General features: G+C 43.0%; 1 protein-coding gene across 1 annotated transcript in view; it reads left to right on the top strand.

The window, feature by feature from the left end:
• Positions 1-335: 335 nt before the first annotated feature.
• The window catches only part of VSTM2L (V-set and transmembrane domain containing 2 like), a 58,556-nt gene continuing 39,455 nt past the window's right edge, over positions 336-19,436 (top strand). Inside the window, exon 1 of the mRNA XM_075277480.1 lies at positions 336-513. Coding sequence (XP_075133581.1) covers positions 423-513 — 91 coding nt within the window. The 5' untranslated portion in view covers positions 336-422. The remainder of the gene's footprint in view (positions 514-19,436) is intronic.

Raw genomic sequence — 19,436 nt, 5'->3', positions numbered from 1 at the left:
TAAGGCAAACAGACGGGCAAGGTGTTAGCCCATAGGTAACTATATAAAGTAAAGAGATCTGTGAGAAATAAGTTTTGTCCGCAGGAATTAGTGGGCTGAACAGCAAAACCTATGACATGTGTGAACAGGGCTGTAGCCAGGTAAATGCATAGGACTCTTTTCAGGAGGGAAACTTAAAGCTGCCCGTGTTGTGTTCCTGCGAGAGTCCTGACACCGGAGAGCTCCGTGTAGGGGCGGATAACCGGCTGAGGATCCTCACAAAAGCCCCGGGCTCAGGACTTGCGGTCTCTTTAAAGAGCAGCTCTGAGCAGCAGGCTGTATGTGATCCCTCCGCCGCGCCACATCACAGCAGCAGCGGATCCCTCCGCAGCGATCGCATCCTGCAGTGGGAGAGCGGCCGGAGCCCCCCGGGTGATAGCACCATGGGAGCCTGGGGACTGAGCCTGGGGGTCCTGCACTGCCTGGGGGTCTACATACATCTCAGCCTGGGAGACAAGCACAACACCGCTGATGGTATTACCACTGATGCCTTTGCCTGCATATGCATGCTGGGGAGGGGGCTTTGAGTTTTTTGGGGGTCTCTGCTGTAGGTGAATGAGTTATATATGATGTGCATGAAGGGGAGACCTCTACCTCACACATCAGGATGGCATTACATCTCATGCTGTCTGTGGGGCACTGTATATAGGGGTTCGAGGTGGGTTTTAGGGGGGCAATGTTAATGAAGGCATGTGTATATATCTAGTTTAGAAGTCTTCTATATACTGCTGAGTAGGGGGCAATGGTGGTGGTGGTGGGTCTATAAAAGGACAGATTATAGGGGATTTACATGGATGATTATAATCAGGGGGGTGCAGGGTTAATCTAACAATATTGTAATTGTATTGTCTTATGATATTGGGTATTGGAATTTAAGGAGATATTGCAAGAGAATTTGTTTTTCTTTTTGGGGATGGGGGTTACATTGGAATACATTGAATGTGATATTCATGGGGATGTTGGGCATTGTAGTTATATTGGGATTTGGGTTTTATTAGATTTGGTGGCCCCTATTGGGACAGATGGAGAACTTGGTGCAGATAGGGAAATATGTAATATCTATCAATGTATCTATTTATTTATCTATGCATCTATCTATCTATCTATCTATCTATCTATCTATCTGTCTCCTATCTATCTATCTATCTATCTATCTATCTATCTATCATCAGCTGTCTATCAATAATCTATTTGTCTATCTCCTATCTATCTATCTATCTATCTATCTATCTATCATCTGTCTGTCTGTCTGTCTATCTATCTATCTATCTGTCTGTCTATCTATCTATCTATCTATCTATCTATCTGTCTGTCTGTCTGTCTATCTATCTATCTATCTATCTGTCTATCTCCTATTTATGTATCTATCTATCTCCTATCTATCTATCTATCTATCTATCTATCTATCTGTCTATCATCTATCTATCTATCTATCTATCTATCTATCTATCATCTCTCCATCTATCTATCTGTCTATCTCCTATCTATCTATCTATCTATCTATCTATCTATCTATCTATCTATCTATCACCTACCGGTCTATCTGTCTACTTATCTGTCCATCTAGCAACCTGTCTGTCTATCCATCTATCTATATATCTATGAGTATATATTACACCCACTATAACTCTTAGTGCCCAATACAGCCGCACATACAATAAGACTGAAGTTTGGCACATTGCTGATCTAATTTCTGCTATGATTGACATTGGTGACATGATGTGACATTGACACTGGATAACTGGTCAATATTTGCAATGCCGTAGCAATGAGAAGTGGCAATTGAGTGTTTGTGTCCTGCCTATGTGCGGTGAATGTGTGGGCACAGTGATGGGGTATAATTGGCACAGGCGCCTGTAGCAGGTATTAGTGGTGTGATACAGTTTCCAAGGACTGATCCTTAGAGTGTTAAGGAGATTGGCATATTACATTTTACTGTGAAGGATGGTGGTGATTGGCGCTGGCAGTGATGGATGCCACTTATGTAATGAGCACAATCATACTTGTAGTGGTATTGTAGTTTGGGGTGAGGAAGATTAATACTGCTGGTGTGGGGAAAGTGTGGAGATCCATACTGATGGTGAGCCGAGATTGTGCTGGGGATATTAGTAAGAAGAACACAGCGAAGTGATGAATGTGTTCCATCTGTCTATAAATCTGTCTTATGTCTATCATCTCAAATCTATCTATCTATCTATCTATCTATCTATCTATCTATCTATCTATCTATCTATTATCTATCTATCTATCTATCTCATATCTATCTATCTATCTATCTATCTATCTCATGTCTATCTATCATCTATCTATCTCATATCTATCTATCTATCTATCTATCTCATATCTATCTATCTATCTATCTATCTATCTCATGTCTATCTATCATCTATCTATCTATCTATCTCATATCTATCTATCTATCTATCTATCATCTATCTTCTATCTATCTATCTATCTATCTATCTCCTGTCTATCTATCTATCTATCTATCTATCTATCTATCTATCTATCTATCTCATATCTATCTATCTATCTATCTATCTATCTATCTATCTATCTATCTCATGTCTATCTATCATCTATCTATCTATCTATCTATCTCATATCTATCTATCTATCTATCTATCTATCTATCTATCTCATATCTATCTATCTATCTCATATCTATCTATCTATCTATCTATCTATCTATCTATCTCCTATCTATCTATCTATCTCATGTCTATCTATCTATCCATCATCTATCTATCTATCTATCTATCTATCTATTATCTATCTCATGTCTACCTATCTATCTTCTATCTATCATCTATCGCATATAAATCCTTCTCTTGAGCTCACATATAATAGGTTATACTTGTCTTTCAATCTAATTCCTCTTTCTTTTCTCTATTTAACTATTGCATGTCTTTCTCATTTTTTCTTATTATTCCTTCCTTCCTTTCTATCTATCTGTTCTCTTTTAGATATATTTATCTTTCTGTCAATTTGACTATCTATCCATTATAATATCTACCTACCTATCTATCTATCTATCTATCTATCTATCTATCTATCTATCTACACATCTTTGTTTCTTCTTTCTTACTTCCTTTTATTGTTCCTTATTTCCTTCCTTTCTTTTCTCTATCATACATCCTTCTGCCAGTCTTACTATCTGTCTGTCTATCTATCTTCATCCATCCATCCATCCATCCATCCATCCATCCATTCTCTGCTTATGTTGATCTCATATATCTTTGTCTTTTTTCTTTCTTTCTTATTCCTTATCCTTCTTTTTACTAGTTGACTCTTTTGTGTTCATTTCATATATTTAACTATTACATGTTTAACCTTCTGCCAGTGTCATACATATTCTATCTATCTATCTATCTATCTATCTATCTATCTATCTATCTATCTATCTATCTATCTATCTATCTTTCCGTTCATCCATCCATCCATCCATCCATCTCATGTATATTTCCCTGTTGATCTCACTTATCGTCTTTCATTTTCCTTATTTTGAACTATGTGTCTGCTTTTGCTGTTCAACTATCAGATATGTATTGTTCTGTCATTCTGTCTATCTATCTATCTCCTATCTATCTATCTATCTATCTATCTATCTCCTATCTATCTATCTATCTATCTATCTATCTATCTATCTATCTATCTATCTATCTATCTATCTATCTATCTGTCGTCTCTATCTTCCTACCCATGTCATTTCTACATATCTAATATATACCGTAAATCATTCTGTCTGTGTCTTACGTCTGTCCATCTATCTATTTGTCTTTCTACACATCCTCTCTTGAGTTGCTATGCGCTGTATAAGTGCAAATGGATTACTGCACACGATTACAATTTGCATGAAGTGACTCTGTGGGTGTAATTGAAGCAATTGTGCAGAAGATAAAATGTGTAAGAGAGAAGGGCTGTTTAGCTTTCCATATTTATGCATGAAGGTAACACACACACACACACACACACACATATATATATACAGTATATATATATATATATATATATATATATATATATATATATATATGAAAAATGGAGCATAAACGCTTCTCATTTTTCATAGAATGAGTACAATTAGGTCAGAGTGAAATACATTAGATGCCAAAGATGTGAACCTAGTGGTAACGTATATCTTAATTGTGTACATAGTGACTTGGAGTGAAGTTGTGTCCTGTATAAGGATCCTTCCCTTCTCAAGTTCAGGGCATTGCTACATTCTCAGATCCATTCGCAGACTGGACACATAGATACGGAGCGCCCGTGTTCCTGTATTCTGCTGATGGCGTCTTAGCAGGGAATTAGAAGTCCCCTGCATGGTTCTTATCAGTATGGCTGTAACGTATAAGTGGAGATATGACAGTGTATCAGGGAATTGCTTGTGATTTAGTTCCCTAATGTAATATTTAGAGATTCCACATCAGAGCGTCAGTTATCGCCAGTATTAGATAAATGCTATATTTAGAGGGGTTAAGAGTTCTTAGTCCTAGATGTCTGATCACTGAGGGTCCGATCGATGGTCCCCTCACCGTCACAATCATATACACTCACCGGCCACTTTATTAGGTACACCATGCTAGTAACGGGTTGGACCCCCTTTTGCCTTCAGAACTGCCTCAATTCTTCGTGGCATAGATTCAACAAGGTGCTGGAAGCATTCCTCAGAGATTTTGGTCCATATTGACATGATGGCATCACACAGTTGCCGCAGATTTGTCGGCTGCACATCCATGATGCGAATCTCCCGTTCCACCACATCCCAAAGATGCTCTATTGGATTGAGATCTGGTGACTGTGGAGGCCATTGGAGTACAGTGAACTCATTGTCATGTTCAAGAAACCAGTCTGAGATGATTCCAGCTTTATGACATGGCGCATTATCCTGCTGAAAGTAGCCATCAGATGTTGGGTACATTGTGGTCATAAAGGGATGGACATGGTCAGCAACAATACTCAGGTAGGCTTTGGCATTGCAACGATGCTCAATTGGTACCAAGGGGCCCAAAGAGTGCCAAGAAAATATTCCCCACACCATGACACCACCACCACCAGCCTGAACCGTTGATACAAGGCAGGATGGATCCATGCTTTCATGTTGTTGACGCCAAATTCTGACCCTACCATCCGAATGTCGCAGCAGAAATCGAGACTCATCAGACCAGGCAACATTTTTCCAATCTTCAATTGTCCAATTTCGATGAGCTTGTGCAAATTGTAGCCTCAGTTTCCTGTTCTTAGCTGAAAGGAGTGGCACCTGGTGTGGTCTTCTGCTGCTGTAGCCCATCTGCCTCAAAGTTCGACGTACTGTGCGTTCAGAGATGCTCTTCTGGCTACCTTGGTTGTAACGGGTGGCTATTTGAGTCACTGTTGCCTTTCTATCAGCTTGAACCAGTCTGGCCATTCTCCTCTGACCTCTGGCATCAACAACGCATTTCCGCCCACAGAACTGCCGCTCACTGGATGTTTTTTCTTTTTCGGACCATTCTCTGTAAACCCTAGAGATGGTTGTGCGTGAAAATCCCAGTAGATCAGCAGTTTCTGAAATACTCAGACCAGCCCTTCTGGCACCAACAACCATGCCACGTTCAAAGGCACTCAAATCACCTTTCTTCCCCATACTGATGCTCGGTTTGAACTGCAGGAGATTGTCTTGACCATGTCTACATGCCTAAATGCACTGAGTTGCCGCCATGTGATTGGCTGATTAGAAATTAAGTGTTAACGAGCAGTTGGACAGGTGTACCTAATAAAGTGGCCGGTGAGTGTAGAGATTGAATGGAGCAGCAGCATCAATATGCAACCATTGCTCCCTTATAGAGCCCCCTTGCTCATGGTTAGTGGGAGGACCCGGCAAATACACCTATCCCTGATCCTGTGGGGAGGTTATACATTGTTTTCTTGGAACAACTTCTTTAAGGTAAGGGTTAACTTGGAAAAGATAAAGTAGTTTTAATCTGTCATCATATAAAATTGTACCCCATCTAGTATATATAATTTGAAGGGTTAATAATTCATTACATTCTCTGGCGATGATATATGAAATGATAGAAGGTAACGGGAGATCTGAAAAAGCTTAAAGTGTAAATTAACTTTTTTCCCCCCTAAATCCATAGGGCAGGTGACGATAACAAACTTTGTAAAATATTTTATTGTAGTGCCTTTCTGGCTCTGCTCAATAGACGTCTATGGAGAGGGGAAGGGGGAGGAAGTGGAGAGCTTCTCAAACAGAGAGACAGAACGGGTAGATTATTGGGAATTACCATCCAGCCTTCTGATAGGAATAATTTTATATAATTTAATGCAGTAAGTGGCTTTATATCTCTCTGCCCCCCCCTTCTGCTCCCTCTTCCCCTCTCCATAGACTTCATTGTAAATTGACACTGCTTGTGTATGGTATATGTAAAAAATCACTCAGATAAGAAGTAAAAACAGAAGCAAAGGTTAAAGACACAGGCACTTTTCATGACATAAGTAACAATGCCTGAATGACTATAATACCTTTTATATAATCTCATTATCATATGAGCGAGAGACTGTAAGACTTTGTTCCTGATCATTGCCTCATGTAAACACTGCAGGGGTAAGCTGTCGTCCTGAAAGGTATCGCTGTCTGTAGCATATCTTACCTTGTAAAAGGGATGTGCAATGTACAGACTGTATGGGGATGAGCGATCATACAATATCAGCAGTCAATTGTTGACCTTGTAATCGAGTGCTGATCAGCTTGTTATATGATTGATCTGGTTATGGGCCTGAATTTGGTACTAGGATCTTAAATGGACGTGCTACCTGGACAATGCTTTTTAAATGGGGCATTTGATGGCGTTATTGATGGACCAAGATGAGTCCAATGACTTACTTTATGACTCCAAAGAAGTGAACCTCTTTAAGGTCCGAAACAAGTCACATGATCCCATTCGCAAGAAGAGAATCAGTGAATTGAAGGAAGAGAAATTGAATAAAGATCGTTATCCATTTTGGACTACCAATTCTCATGTGAAAGTTGCCCACATTATCACCATGAGAAGCGTCCGGATAGTCTGAAGCATTGCATTTGCTGTCCATGTAATGCACTGATGCTTTCAGGAGTAGAATCGCCGCCTTACAGCACCTTTTCTTTTTTTGTAGAAAATGAGGAAATTTATCAATGCAATTATATCAGCTCTCTAGTGTAAAAGCATAGAAAAAATGGCTTCTCAGCAGAATCTCCATTTTTATAAAGCCCTCACAGCTATGACAAGTTTTATTTGTGAGATACAGTTCGTATTATTATTACTACAAGAAATATGGGGATAAGCAAAATCAGATATAACCTGGGGTTGTTCAGTAGCCTGCACAGTAGTCCCCAACAGGGTCCTAGAAACAGGGGCTGACAGCAAAAAGCATAATTGTGCTGAAACTGGTTGCTCAGGAATGGTGGGGGCTAGAGAACAAACTCCAGATTCAACAGCATAGCTCCTATTGAAGAATGTGAAGATTTGGAATTAGTGGAGGTGATGAAAGGTCTTCTTTATGTGAACCTGTGAGGGAGCCTTCACACAGAGTTTACGCTCCGCTCATTCAGACGCGTAAACACGTGCCAAAGTGACTGCTGTAAAACACAATCCCATAGACTTCAATGTGTGCTGGTTTTATGCGCGCTACACATTCAAATCAATGGGTTTAAAAGCCTCCCATTGAAGGCACACATTGAAGTCTATGGGATTGTGTTTTACAGCGGTCACTTTGACACGTGTGTACGCGTTTGAATGAGCGGAGCGTAAACTCTGTGTGAAGGCTCCTTAAGATGAATTTTGCTGAGAGCAAGATATGATGGAGAGAAGCTGAGCTCTGCAGTGTATAGGGTTATATGATAGAGGAGAGAAGCTGAGCTCTGTGATATATAGGGTTATATGATAGAGGAGAGAAGCTGAGCTCTGTGATATATAGGATTATATGATAGAGGAGAGAAGCTGAGCTCTGTGATATATAGGGTTATATGATAGAGGAGAGAAGCTGAGCTCTGTAATATATAGGGTTATATGATAGAGGGAGAGAAGCTGAGCTCTGTGATATATAGGGTTATATGATAGAGGAGAGAAGCTGAGCTCTGTGATATATAGGGTTATATGATAGAGGAGAGAAGCTGAGCTCTGTAATATATAGGGTTCTATGATCGAGGAGAGAAGCTAAACTCTGTGATATATAGGGTTATATGATAGAGGAGAGAAGCTGAGCTCTGTGATATATAGGGTTATATGATAGAGGAGAGAAGCTGAGCTCTGTGATATATAGGGTTATATGATAGAGGAGAGAAGCTGAGCTCTATGATATATAGGAGTATATGATAGAGGAGAGAAGCTGAGCTCTGTGATATATAGAGTTATATAACAGAGTAGAGAAGCTGAGCTCTGTGATATATAGAGTTATATGATAGAGGAGAGAAGCTAAACTCTGTGATATATAGGATTATATGATAGAGGAGAGAAGCTGAGCTCTGTGATATATAGGGTTATATAATAGAAGGAGAGAAGCTGAGCTCTGTGATATATGGGGTTATATGATAGAGGAGAGAAGCTGAGCTCTGTGATATATAGGGTTATATGATAGAGGAGAGAGGCTGAGCCCTGTGATATATAGGGTTATATGATAGAGGAGAGAAGCTGAGCTCTATGATATATAGGAGTATATGATAGAGGAGAGAAGCTGAGCTCTGTGATATATAGGGTTATATGATAGAGGAGAGAAGCTGAGCTCTGTGATATATAGGGTTATATGATAGAGGAGAGAAGATGAGCTCTGTGATATATACAGTTATATGATAGAGGAGAGAAGCTGATCTCTGTTATATATAGGGTTATATGATAGAGGGGAGAAGCTGAGCTCTGTGATATATAGGGTTATATGATAGAGGAGAGAAGCTGAACTCTGTGATATATAGGATTATATGGTAGAGGAGAGAAGCTGAGCTCTGTGATATATAGGGTTATATAATAGAAGGAGAGAAGCTGAGCTCTGTGATATATGGGGTTATATGATAGAGGAGAGAAGCTGAGCTCTGTGATATATAGGGTTATATGATAGAGGAGAGAAGCTGAGCTCTGTGATATATAAGGTTATATGATAGAGGAGAGAAGCTGAGCTCTGTGATATATAGGGTTATATGATAGAGGAGAGAAGCTGAGCTCTGTGATATATACAGTTATATAATAGAGGAGAGTCCTAGACAAGCAATTGGTTAGGTAATAACTGTGAATTACTGCTATAATGCCGCGTCTTCTATCAGCTCCTTGGTTACTTGGCGTTAATGATGACATTGGTAATACACAAGCATTTACATTACCTTCTCACTTTTTGCTGACTAGGATCTATCATGATGAGGTGTCACATTGGGCATTAATTTGTTGTATATGCTGAGAGCTTCGAAAATCCGGCTATAATGGGATATTCCCTAATTGCCTATTTTCCTAAAACCATATTCAACAGATAATTAAGCTTGAAGAGTCCTTCTGAAGTGGAAATGTTTTCTAAAAGGGCAATCTTTTGAGAAATTGATGTTTCGTTAGAAGACATCAGTCAGTGGAATATGAGAACTATTGGCCTAGGTGGAAAACGTAGGCTGTATAATTTATAGCACGCTACCTATCTACGACTCTTCTGTATCACAGACATACTTTTATTGGCGCATTATATCTGATTGGGGGTTATTATGTGCACCCGGGACTCTTCAGAGATTGGTTTATTGTACCCAATTGGGGGTCACGTCATTATGTGCCGTTCAGAACCGAACCCTTCATGAACAATTTAGAGCGGACCGCTGGGAGACGTGCAGGAAGAGAGGGGATGCTGTGATGATGGTCACTGGGATGGTGAGCCATGCCGACTCCAGTGCCGTGGCCAGTTGCGCTCAGTTACGCGGTTGAGCACCCATGGTGTGAACAACCTGATCGAGGTGGTTCTTCAGATTCTCGATGGGGTTCCAGTCCAGGGAATTTGCTGGCCAAGGTAGTACGGTAAACTCATCCTGGTGCTCCTCCAACCACACACATACACTGCGAGCTTTATAACACGTCGCATTGACTTGCTGGTAGATGTCACCATCCTGAGGAAAAACATTTCGCATGTAGGGGTGAACATGGTCCGCAAGGATAGATGCATACTTGTGTTGATCCATCGTTCCTTCCACAATGATGAGTGCACCCAGATGGCTGATGACACGCGCCTTCTGCGATTGGTTATATAACGTTGAGGTCAAAAGTAGGCGGTGCTCACATTAATATGACTGGACTGTGTAATACACGGACAGCAGTCACTCGCTGTGTGTGTGCGGGGTCAGCAGGACTCTCACTGTCTCTCCTAGGAGTCCAGGCAGGATTTGCTCTTCTTTTTACTTAGAAATCCTGCTCCAAATCCCTCCGTCATATCCTGCTCTATGATATGGTGGCAGAAATCACCTTATGGGCTTGCTTTAAATCATTTGCTCTACACAGTTCCGCTTTGTGACATGTTGTTGTTTGTGTCAGTATTGTGTATATACTTAACCACAGTTAAATGAGTGTCTAAACCCTGTAGAAACTCAAAGGTGGTCTGGAACGCAGCCATACAATGTCTGGAAATGCAAAAGACTGCATTTACCTGCAAGACCCGGTAGCTTCTACTTTCGGCTTTGCTGGCCCATTTAATTGCTGTGAACCAGTCAGATCACATCACCCGCACATTGTGTAGCAATCCTAATCGCTGCCATCTTTAAAAACCCTTGTGCATTGTGTCGACTTGGAAGTGATGAATGAGGTAGTAATATTTCTGTCGCACTTGACTGTGCATAAATCATTCGTTTGTGGATGTGGGAAGTAGGTTCATATGCTGGCTGGATTCCTGTAATGTCCGGCAGATTGTGGATGATCATGACAGTGCTGTCCAATACTCAGTGATCTCCTGACTGCACCTTATGAGATCAGACAGTCCCGGGTATATATATAATGTCCAGTGATCTCCTGACTACAGATTATCAGGACAGGATCAGACAGTGCTGGGTATATATATATATATATATATATATATATATATATATATATATATATATAATGTCCAGTGATGTCCTGACTACAGATTATCAGGACAGGATCAGACAGTCCTGGGTATATATATAATGTCCAGTGATCTCCTGACTACAGATTATCAGGACAGGATCACACAGTCCCGGGTATATATATATAATGTCCAGTGATGTCCTGACTACAGATTATCAGGACAGGATCAGACAGTGCTGGGTATATATATATAATGTCCAGTGATGTCCTGACTACAGATTATCAGGACAGGATCAGACAGTCCCGGGTATATATATATAATGTCCAGTGATGTCCTGACTACAGATTATCAGGACAGGATCAGACAGTCCTGGGTATATATATAATGTCCAGTGATCTCCTGACTACAGATTATCAGGACAGGATCAGACAGTGCTGGGTATATATATATAATGTCCAGTGATGTCCTGACTACAGATTATCAGGACAGGATCAGACAGTCCTGGATATATATATATATAATGTCCAGTGATCTCCTGACTACAGATTATCAGGACCGGATCAGACAGTCCTGGGTATATATAGTTAATGTCCAGTGATCTCCTGACCACAGATTATCAGGACAGGATCAGACAGTCCTGTGTATATATATAATGTCCAGTGACGTCCTGACTACAGATTATCAGGACAGGATCAGACAGTCCCAGGTATATACTGTATACAATGTCCAGTGACGTCCTGACTACAGATTATCAGGACAGGATCAGACAGTGCTGGGTATATATACAATGTCCAGTGATGTCCTGACTACAGATTATCAGGACAGGATCAGACAGTCCCGGGTATATATATAATGTCCAGTGATGTCCTGACTACAGATTATCAGGACAGGATCAGACAGTCCCAGGTATATACTGTATACAATGTCCAGTGACGTCCTGACTACAGATTATCAGGACAGGATCAGACAGTGCTGGGTATATATACAATGTCCAGTGATGTCCTGACTACAGATTATCAGGACAGGATCAGACAGTCCCGGGTATATATATAATGTCCAGTGATCTCCTGACTACAGATTATCAGGACAGGATCAGACAGTGCTGTTATCTATATGATGTGATTTAAGCGATCACCTTACAGTGATCGGACATGGCTGGGTTTCTATATAATATGATATAAGTAATCCTCTGCTATATAAGTAATCCTCCTTCAGACGTAGACCAGTTCAGGCTCCGACTTTATTCAGGGTGTTGCACTTTTGGAGGCGAGTGGGTTAAGGAAAGGCAGTGCGGTTTTCTCCTATCTACATCAGATCTGCACTCATAATCAGATGCCTGTATGGGTTCCTGTAATGCCGCCAGCATGTTAATCAGACCCTCTGTGGGGTTTGCGTTTATTGTACGAAGGATCTGGCTCTGTCGGGAGAAGTAGACACTCTGTGTACTGAAAATCCCCTATTAATATTTTATTACCATGAATCTGCAACTGTGTACAGACAATGGGCAGGCAGGTGGGGGAAAGGGAAAGATATAGGTGGGGGAATCATTTGCACAATATACAAGCTGTGCATCCTCAATGACTTCTTTGGATAAAAATGCTCATGAAAATTGAATATACAGACTACCTAAGATGAGCGTGTAAGTTTAACACAAAGGCTTGTTGTGTGTGGTTGTAATGTGATCTCAGGTGACAGATATATCTGAGGATGGAACCCAATAAGAATATGGGAAATATAAGAACACGTACTTGTACATGTAGTACATGCAGGGGAACAGGGCAGGAGGGCGTATAACCATCAAGTAAGTCATTATATATGTTTTACACGCTTATGTCATATTGTAGTCATCTGGCACGCCTTATTGGAAGTTAGAGTTATTCTTAAGGTAAATTCTAATTCTAATGTCTCGTGACACGTTAAAACCTGCCAAGCGTCACCAGTACAGTACTTTGCCATATGAATTCTTAGGTAGACAGTGTTGTGTCATTAGTATTCGCCCACAATGGGGCTACATGTGATTACAACATTATAGCCACTTTCTGAAAAACAGTGCCACACCTGACCATGGGTTGTGTCTGGTATTGCAGCTTAGCTCCATTGAAGAGAATGGGACTGAGCTACAGACCCACCCGTAACCTGTGGGCAGGTGTATCGCTGTTTTGAAAAGAGATGGCCAGGTTCTTCTACTTCTGTAACGCAGAGGAATTTGGAACTGATTTTAATGTAGATCTCGCTATGAAGACCGCTCCAAATTCTGTTTGGAATATGACTCCCATTATTTCCAATGTGAGGCAGACATTTCTTTTTCAGGACACTGACCCTGCCCAGGCCCTATTGTGTCTGAGGCTCAGACAGGCCCTGTTGTGTTGGAGGTTCAGGCAGGCCCTATTGTGTCTGAGGCTCAGGCAGGCCCTATTGTGTCGGAGGCTCAGGCAGGCCCTATTGTGTATCGAGGTTCAGGCAGGCCCTATTGTGTCGAAGGCTCAGGCAGGCCCTATTGTGTCTGAGGCTCAGGCAGGCCCTATTGTGTCTGAGGCTCAGGCAGGCCCTATTGTGTCTGAGGCTCAGGCAGGCCCTATTGTGTCTGAGGCTCAGGCAGGCCCTATTGTGTCTGAGGCTCAGGCAGGCCCTATTGTGTCGGAGGCTCAGGCAGGCCCTATTGTGTCGGAGGCTCAGGCAGGCCCTATTGTGTCGGAGGCTCAGGCAGGCCCTATTGTGTCTGAGGCTCAGGCAGGCCCTATTGTGTCTGAGGCGCAGGCAGGCCCTATTGTGTCTGAGGCTCAGGCAGGCCCTATTGTGTTGGAGGCTCAGGCAGGCCCTATTGTGTCCGAGGTTCAGGCAGGCCCTATTGTGTCCAAGGTTCAGGCAGGCCCTGTTGTGTTGGAGGCTCAGGCAGGTCCTATTGTATCTGAGGCTCAGGCAGGCCCTATTGTGTCTGAGGCTCAGGCAGGCCCTATTGTATCTGAGGTTCAGGCAGGTCCTATTGTGTCTGAGGCTCAGGCAGGCCCTATTGTGTCTGAGGCTCAGGCAGGCCCTATTGTGTCTGAGGCTCAGGCAGGCCCTATTGTGTCTGAGGCTCAGGCAGGTCCTATTGTGTTGGAGGTTCAGGCAGGCCCTATTGTGTCTGAGGCTCAGGCAGGCCCTATTGTGTTGGAGGTTCAGGCAGGCCCTGTTGTGTCTGAGGCTCAGGCAGGCCTTATTGTGTCCGAGGCTCAGGCAGGCCCTGTTGTGTCCGAGGCTCAGGCAGGTCCTATTGTGTCTGAGGCTCAGGCAGGCCCTATTGTGTCCGAGGCTCAGGCAGGTCCTATTGTGTCTGAGGCTCAGGCAGGTCCTATTGTGTCTGAGGCTCAGGCAGGCCCTATTGTATCTGAGGTTCAGGCAGGCCCTATTGTGTCCGAGGCTCAGGCAGGCCTTATTGTGTCCGAGGCTCAGGCAGGCCCTGTTGTGTTGGTGGTTCAGGCAGGCCCTATTGTGTCCGAGGCTCAGGCAGGCCCTATTGTATCTGAGGTTCAGGCAGGCCCTATTGTGTCCGAGGCTCAGGCAGGCCTTATTGTGTCCGAGGCTCAGGCAGGCCCTGTTGTGTTGGTGGTTCAGGCAGGCCCTATTGTGTCTGAGGTTCAGGCAGGCCCTATTGTATCTGAGGCTCAGGCAGGCCCTATTGTGTTGGAGGCTCAGGCAGGCCCTATTGTGTCTGAGGCTCAGGCAGGTCCTATTGTATCTGAGGCTCAGGCAGGCCCTATTGTGTCTGAGGCTCAGGCAGGTCCTATTGTATCTGAGGCTCAGGCAGGTCCTATTGTATCTGAGGCTCAGGCAGGCCCTATTATGTCTGAGGTTCAGGCAGGCCCTATTGTGTCTGAGGCTAATGTGTGAGCTGATCTTTGAAGCTACTCTTCGATTTTCTGCCACAGGTATCACAAGGTTAGAACTTGGAGAGGAATCTGAGGAGGAAGACCACCTCCAAATTACACTGTGTGAACCTAACCAGTGCCATCAATGTAATCCCTTCAGAGTGCCATTACACTGTCTCATGTAGCTGTGCAATGGAATATAAAGTTATACAAAAAGGGCTGAAAGGGTTAAAAACAAATACCTCACCCATCCCCCAATGCTCACCTGGTTCTTCCGATTTCATGGTACGGTGTCGACACACAGAAAATGGTCAGAAATGCCCGCTCAGTCCATTGCTGTTTCCGGCACGTGACCACTGCGGACAGTGAATGGCGGAGGGACATATTCTTCTGGTTCCTGTGTGTCAAGATGGAAACAGGAAATAGCAAGCAATGGGATCCCTGTAAGGGCCAGTTCACATCTGCGTTCAGGCTGATCCGAACAGTGTTCGCTCATCTCTACTGACTATGATTAATCTCACACGACTCGGCACCAATATCTGGTAAACCTTCATCTAAAGCAGGGGTCTCAAACTCAACTCAGCATGTGGGCCGCAGAGCAAGATCCCAGCCAGTCGGCGGTCCGCATCGCGGCAAATTTAGCTCCACCCACTTTTATGTTGACTCCGCCCATTCATTTTTCATGTGCCCCCACACTGTATAATCCTCCTACAGTCACCCGTAAACTATATGTCCCCCCTCCATCTTTCCCCCAGTTACATATACACCCTTCATCTGCCCCCAGATTCATGTCCCCCCATCTCTGCCCCAGATTCATGTCCCCCCATCTCTGCCCCCAGATTCATGTCCCTCCATCTCTGCCCCAGTGTCATGCCGTTCTCCCCCCTCCCTTCGTCTGCCCCCAGTGTCATGAGCCCCTTTATTCCACCTCAATGTTTAAAGAGGACCTTCCACCATTTTGCCCACAGGCATTTCTATATACTGCCGGAAAGCTGACAGTGCGCTGAGTTCAGTGCACTGTCGGCTTTCCCGATGTGGGCCCGGTGTGAAGAGCTTACGGTCCGGTACCGTAGCTCTTCTATGGTTAGAAGAGCGTCTCTGACACTCAGTCAGAGACGTCCTTCTTCACAGCACAGCCAATCGCGCTGTGCTGTGAGAGCCGGGAGGAACGCCCCCTCCCTCCCTGATAATGCTCGTCTATGGACGAGTACTGCGAGCAGAGGGAGGGGGCGTTCCTCCCAGCTCTCACAGCACAGTGCGATTGGCTGTGCTGTGAAGAAGGACGTCTCTGACTGAGTGTCAGAGACGCTCTTCTAACCATAGAAGAGCTACGGTACCGGACCGTAAGCTCTTCACACCGGGCCCACATCGGGAAAGCCGACAGTGTGCTGAACTCAGCGCACTGTCAGCTTTCCGGCAGTATATAGAACTGCCTGTGGGCAAAATGGTGAAACGTCCGGATTCAACTTGGATCCGGCGTCCCTAGGCTTGTGCGGGCCGCACAAAATTGTTCGGGGGGCCGCGAGTTTGAGACCCCTGATCTAAAGCATCTTTGCCTATTTACAAGTCTCTTGCTCTATCCAAGGCTATTTCGTGTCCTTCAGAGGTTCCGACTGCAGCCAGTTGTCTTATAGCCAGACACAAGACGGTGAGGAGATGCCGGGCTGTCAGTACGGATTTCCTGGGACACTAACAGAAGATTTCTTTATAGTTTTTTTCAGCTTTAATTGTAATATTGAATAAAATAGGATCAAAGAAAACAAGAAGATGAAGGGAGGGAAATGAGTGTGTCCCATTGGTGATAGAGACTGATGGGAATGGCCGCAGTCTCTACAGACGGGATTGAGGAGTCGGAGTCAGAGTTGAAAGCAATTTTGGCTGGAGTCGGAGTCAGAAAAAAGTTCCCAATTCCAAAGTGGTTATTTATTTTTATTATACAATTATTAATATTGTATAATCCATTGCCTATATCGTTTGTTACATATTTACTTCCATAGGAGTCTTTGTCTTTTTAATGAATAACGCTAGGTTCCTGCGTTTGGGTTTTCATTCTTCTGATTCACTTGGGGACCCGAAAAACAGAAAGCCAATGCACTCAAAAAGCGGTTACCCACGGATCGCATACACTTTCGTGGCATCCGCTCGGTTTCTGCTCGAAAAATACGGAGAGAAAGGTTCTGCTTCCAGGACTTTTGTCTCCCTCTTTTTTTAGTGGAATATGGCTCTGAATCCCCAAATGGCAATCGGACACAGATGTGAACCCAGCCTTAGAGGATTTTTACCACTTCTGACTGACCATGGCAGCCATTTATGAAGGAGTCAGAGTCAGTTTGCGTTAAAATAGAGGAGTCAGAGTTGGTGGTTTGACCTGCCAACTCCATAACCCTATGTACAGCATGGCAGATGCTGGATAATAAATAAAACAACTCAATGTGATGCAAATCATTAGATTTCCGTAATAAGTAGCGGTCGTACCAAGGCATGGCATGTTTATAGGCTTGCCCAGTTCTGGACAGACATATCTATATCTGTAGTCCTGAAGATGGGCCGGTCCTGCTCAAATAAGGACCATTACAAGGCATGTCTTATATATCCATAGTCGTAACTTCTAACATACCGTCAACGTTCAGCAACATATTTTTCCAAACATAACCTATATCCAATAAAAGTGATAATAATTAATAATACGTTATAATTATACGCAGTAAGAAGCATACTGTGTGCCAGCTGTCGTAACCAAGCTGGAATTCTCCTTAGCGTTAGTGTATCCAAGCTGTGTTGGTTTCTCGCCTATGCTCTATAAAGCAGTCATTGGTCCGACCAGCACAGGGGAGAAGTCGTCCAACGTCGTAAATCTCTCTCCCTCTGACATTAAAACCTTCCGAGCATGTCCCACAACCTATACCTGCAGCTCACATTACAGTGAAATCTATGGGACTGTCAGCATGTAATGTGAGCTAGGGAAGGGCATGCGTACGCACTGGTGGGCACCAATATGCCATGCCTCACTTGTGCCTTACATGCTTAACCTCTTCTTTACCCGGACTCCCGGTATACCATTGTATACAAAAATAGCAAAATGTGCATCCTATAGCAGCGCCTATGCTATTATCTAGATCTTTATTGGTGTATCCATATCAGGAGATGTAACATTTCCAACAAAGAGTTAAGTATTGACCATGACGTTCCTATTTCTAAACAGCCATAATGCGGCAGTATTATATGGTCCATATTACAACCACAAATCCTATCCCGATGGTGACTGTAACAACCCACCATAGAGATATATAGTGCTATAGGCTTAGGCCTGCGGTTGGGACAACTTTGTGGCCTTAAAGGGGTTTCCTATAAACATAACCATATTTAACTTTGTAGACAATTAAAAGCTAAACAATTTTGCAATATAAATATTTTAAAATTTTGCCAAAATTTTGCAGGTTATCGTCTCATACAAGTAGTGGCCCTGTCTGATAACCCGGCCATAATAAGGGCATCATGGATGGCTTTCTGACAAGTCCCAGGCCATAAAAAGTTTCATGGTCGTGTCCATTGGCAACTGATCGACTTGGCCACTAAGAGGGTTAGAGAAAATCTTTAAAAATTTGCAAATTTTTTATTGGTTAAAATGTTTTACTTATTTGTCTACAAATCTAAATATGGATATACGTGATAAAAAAACCTTTTACTGGTTAGCTCTTATATAAGAGAGTGTCACATTCGATACCCAAGAGGGACAGCTGTTTGTCCAAGCGCCGTTTTGGCGTTCAGTAAACATTGTAATATTCCCAAACATTCCCCCATACTCAGCTACTGACCAGTCACCAAATTAAAATTTTCATAAGGCTAAGGCCTCACGTTGCGGAAATGCAGCTTTTTATGTTGCAGATTTTAGTGCCGTTTTTTGAGCCAAAGCCAAGCATGGCTACAATAAGAATGGGAGATATATATAAAGTTCTTATACTTCTCCCTTCTGCCTAGTCCACTCCTGGCTTTGGCTCAAAAAAAAAAACAAAGTCTGCAACAAAAAAGCCGCATTTCCACAACGTGGAGCCTCAGTCTAAATAATGGATGTGGAGAACCTGAGAGTATGAGGAATGACTTACACTAGGGCTCACATAGGGTTCCACTTGGGGACCCAACGAACGGAAACCTAATGTGCTTAAAAAATGGTTATCCATGGAAACCAGCAAACCCCGTAGACTATAATGGAGTCCGCTGGGTTTCTACCCCGTTTCCACCAAAAAAAAACTCCCGAAAATGTAGAAAGAAAAGTCCTACTTGTACTGAACATCCCTTAAAGGGGTTGTCCCATCACAAGGATCCTATCTATACTGCTTGTTAATGTGGATGTAAGACTTTTCCTAAATACACTGCTTCAGCAAAACTGCTTTGTTTGTCCACTATCTTACTTTATTCAATTCATTATTGACACAGCCTTTGACTTATCTGCTCAGAAGTCAAGTGATGTATCTGCTGCTCTCAGGGGGGAGGGAGGAGGGGCTAAGTGCAGGGAGCCAGCCTGTGTTTCTAGCT

The sequence above is a fragment of the Leptodactylus fuscus genome, chromosome 6 (assembly GCF_031893055.1).
Source record: "Leptodactylus fuscus isolate aLepFus1 chromosome 6, aLepFus1.hap2, whole genome shotgun sequence".
NCBI lineage: Eukaryota > Metazoa > Chordata > Amphibia > Anura > Leptodactylidae > Leptodactylus > Leptodactylus fuscus.
The sequence above is the reverse complement of the archived record's forward strand: the minus strand, read 5'-3'. Positions and strand labels throughout refer to the sequence as shown.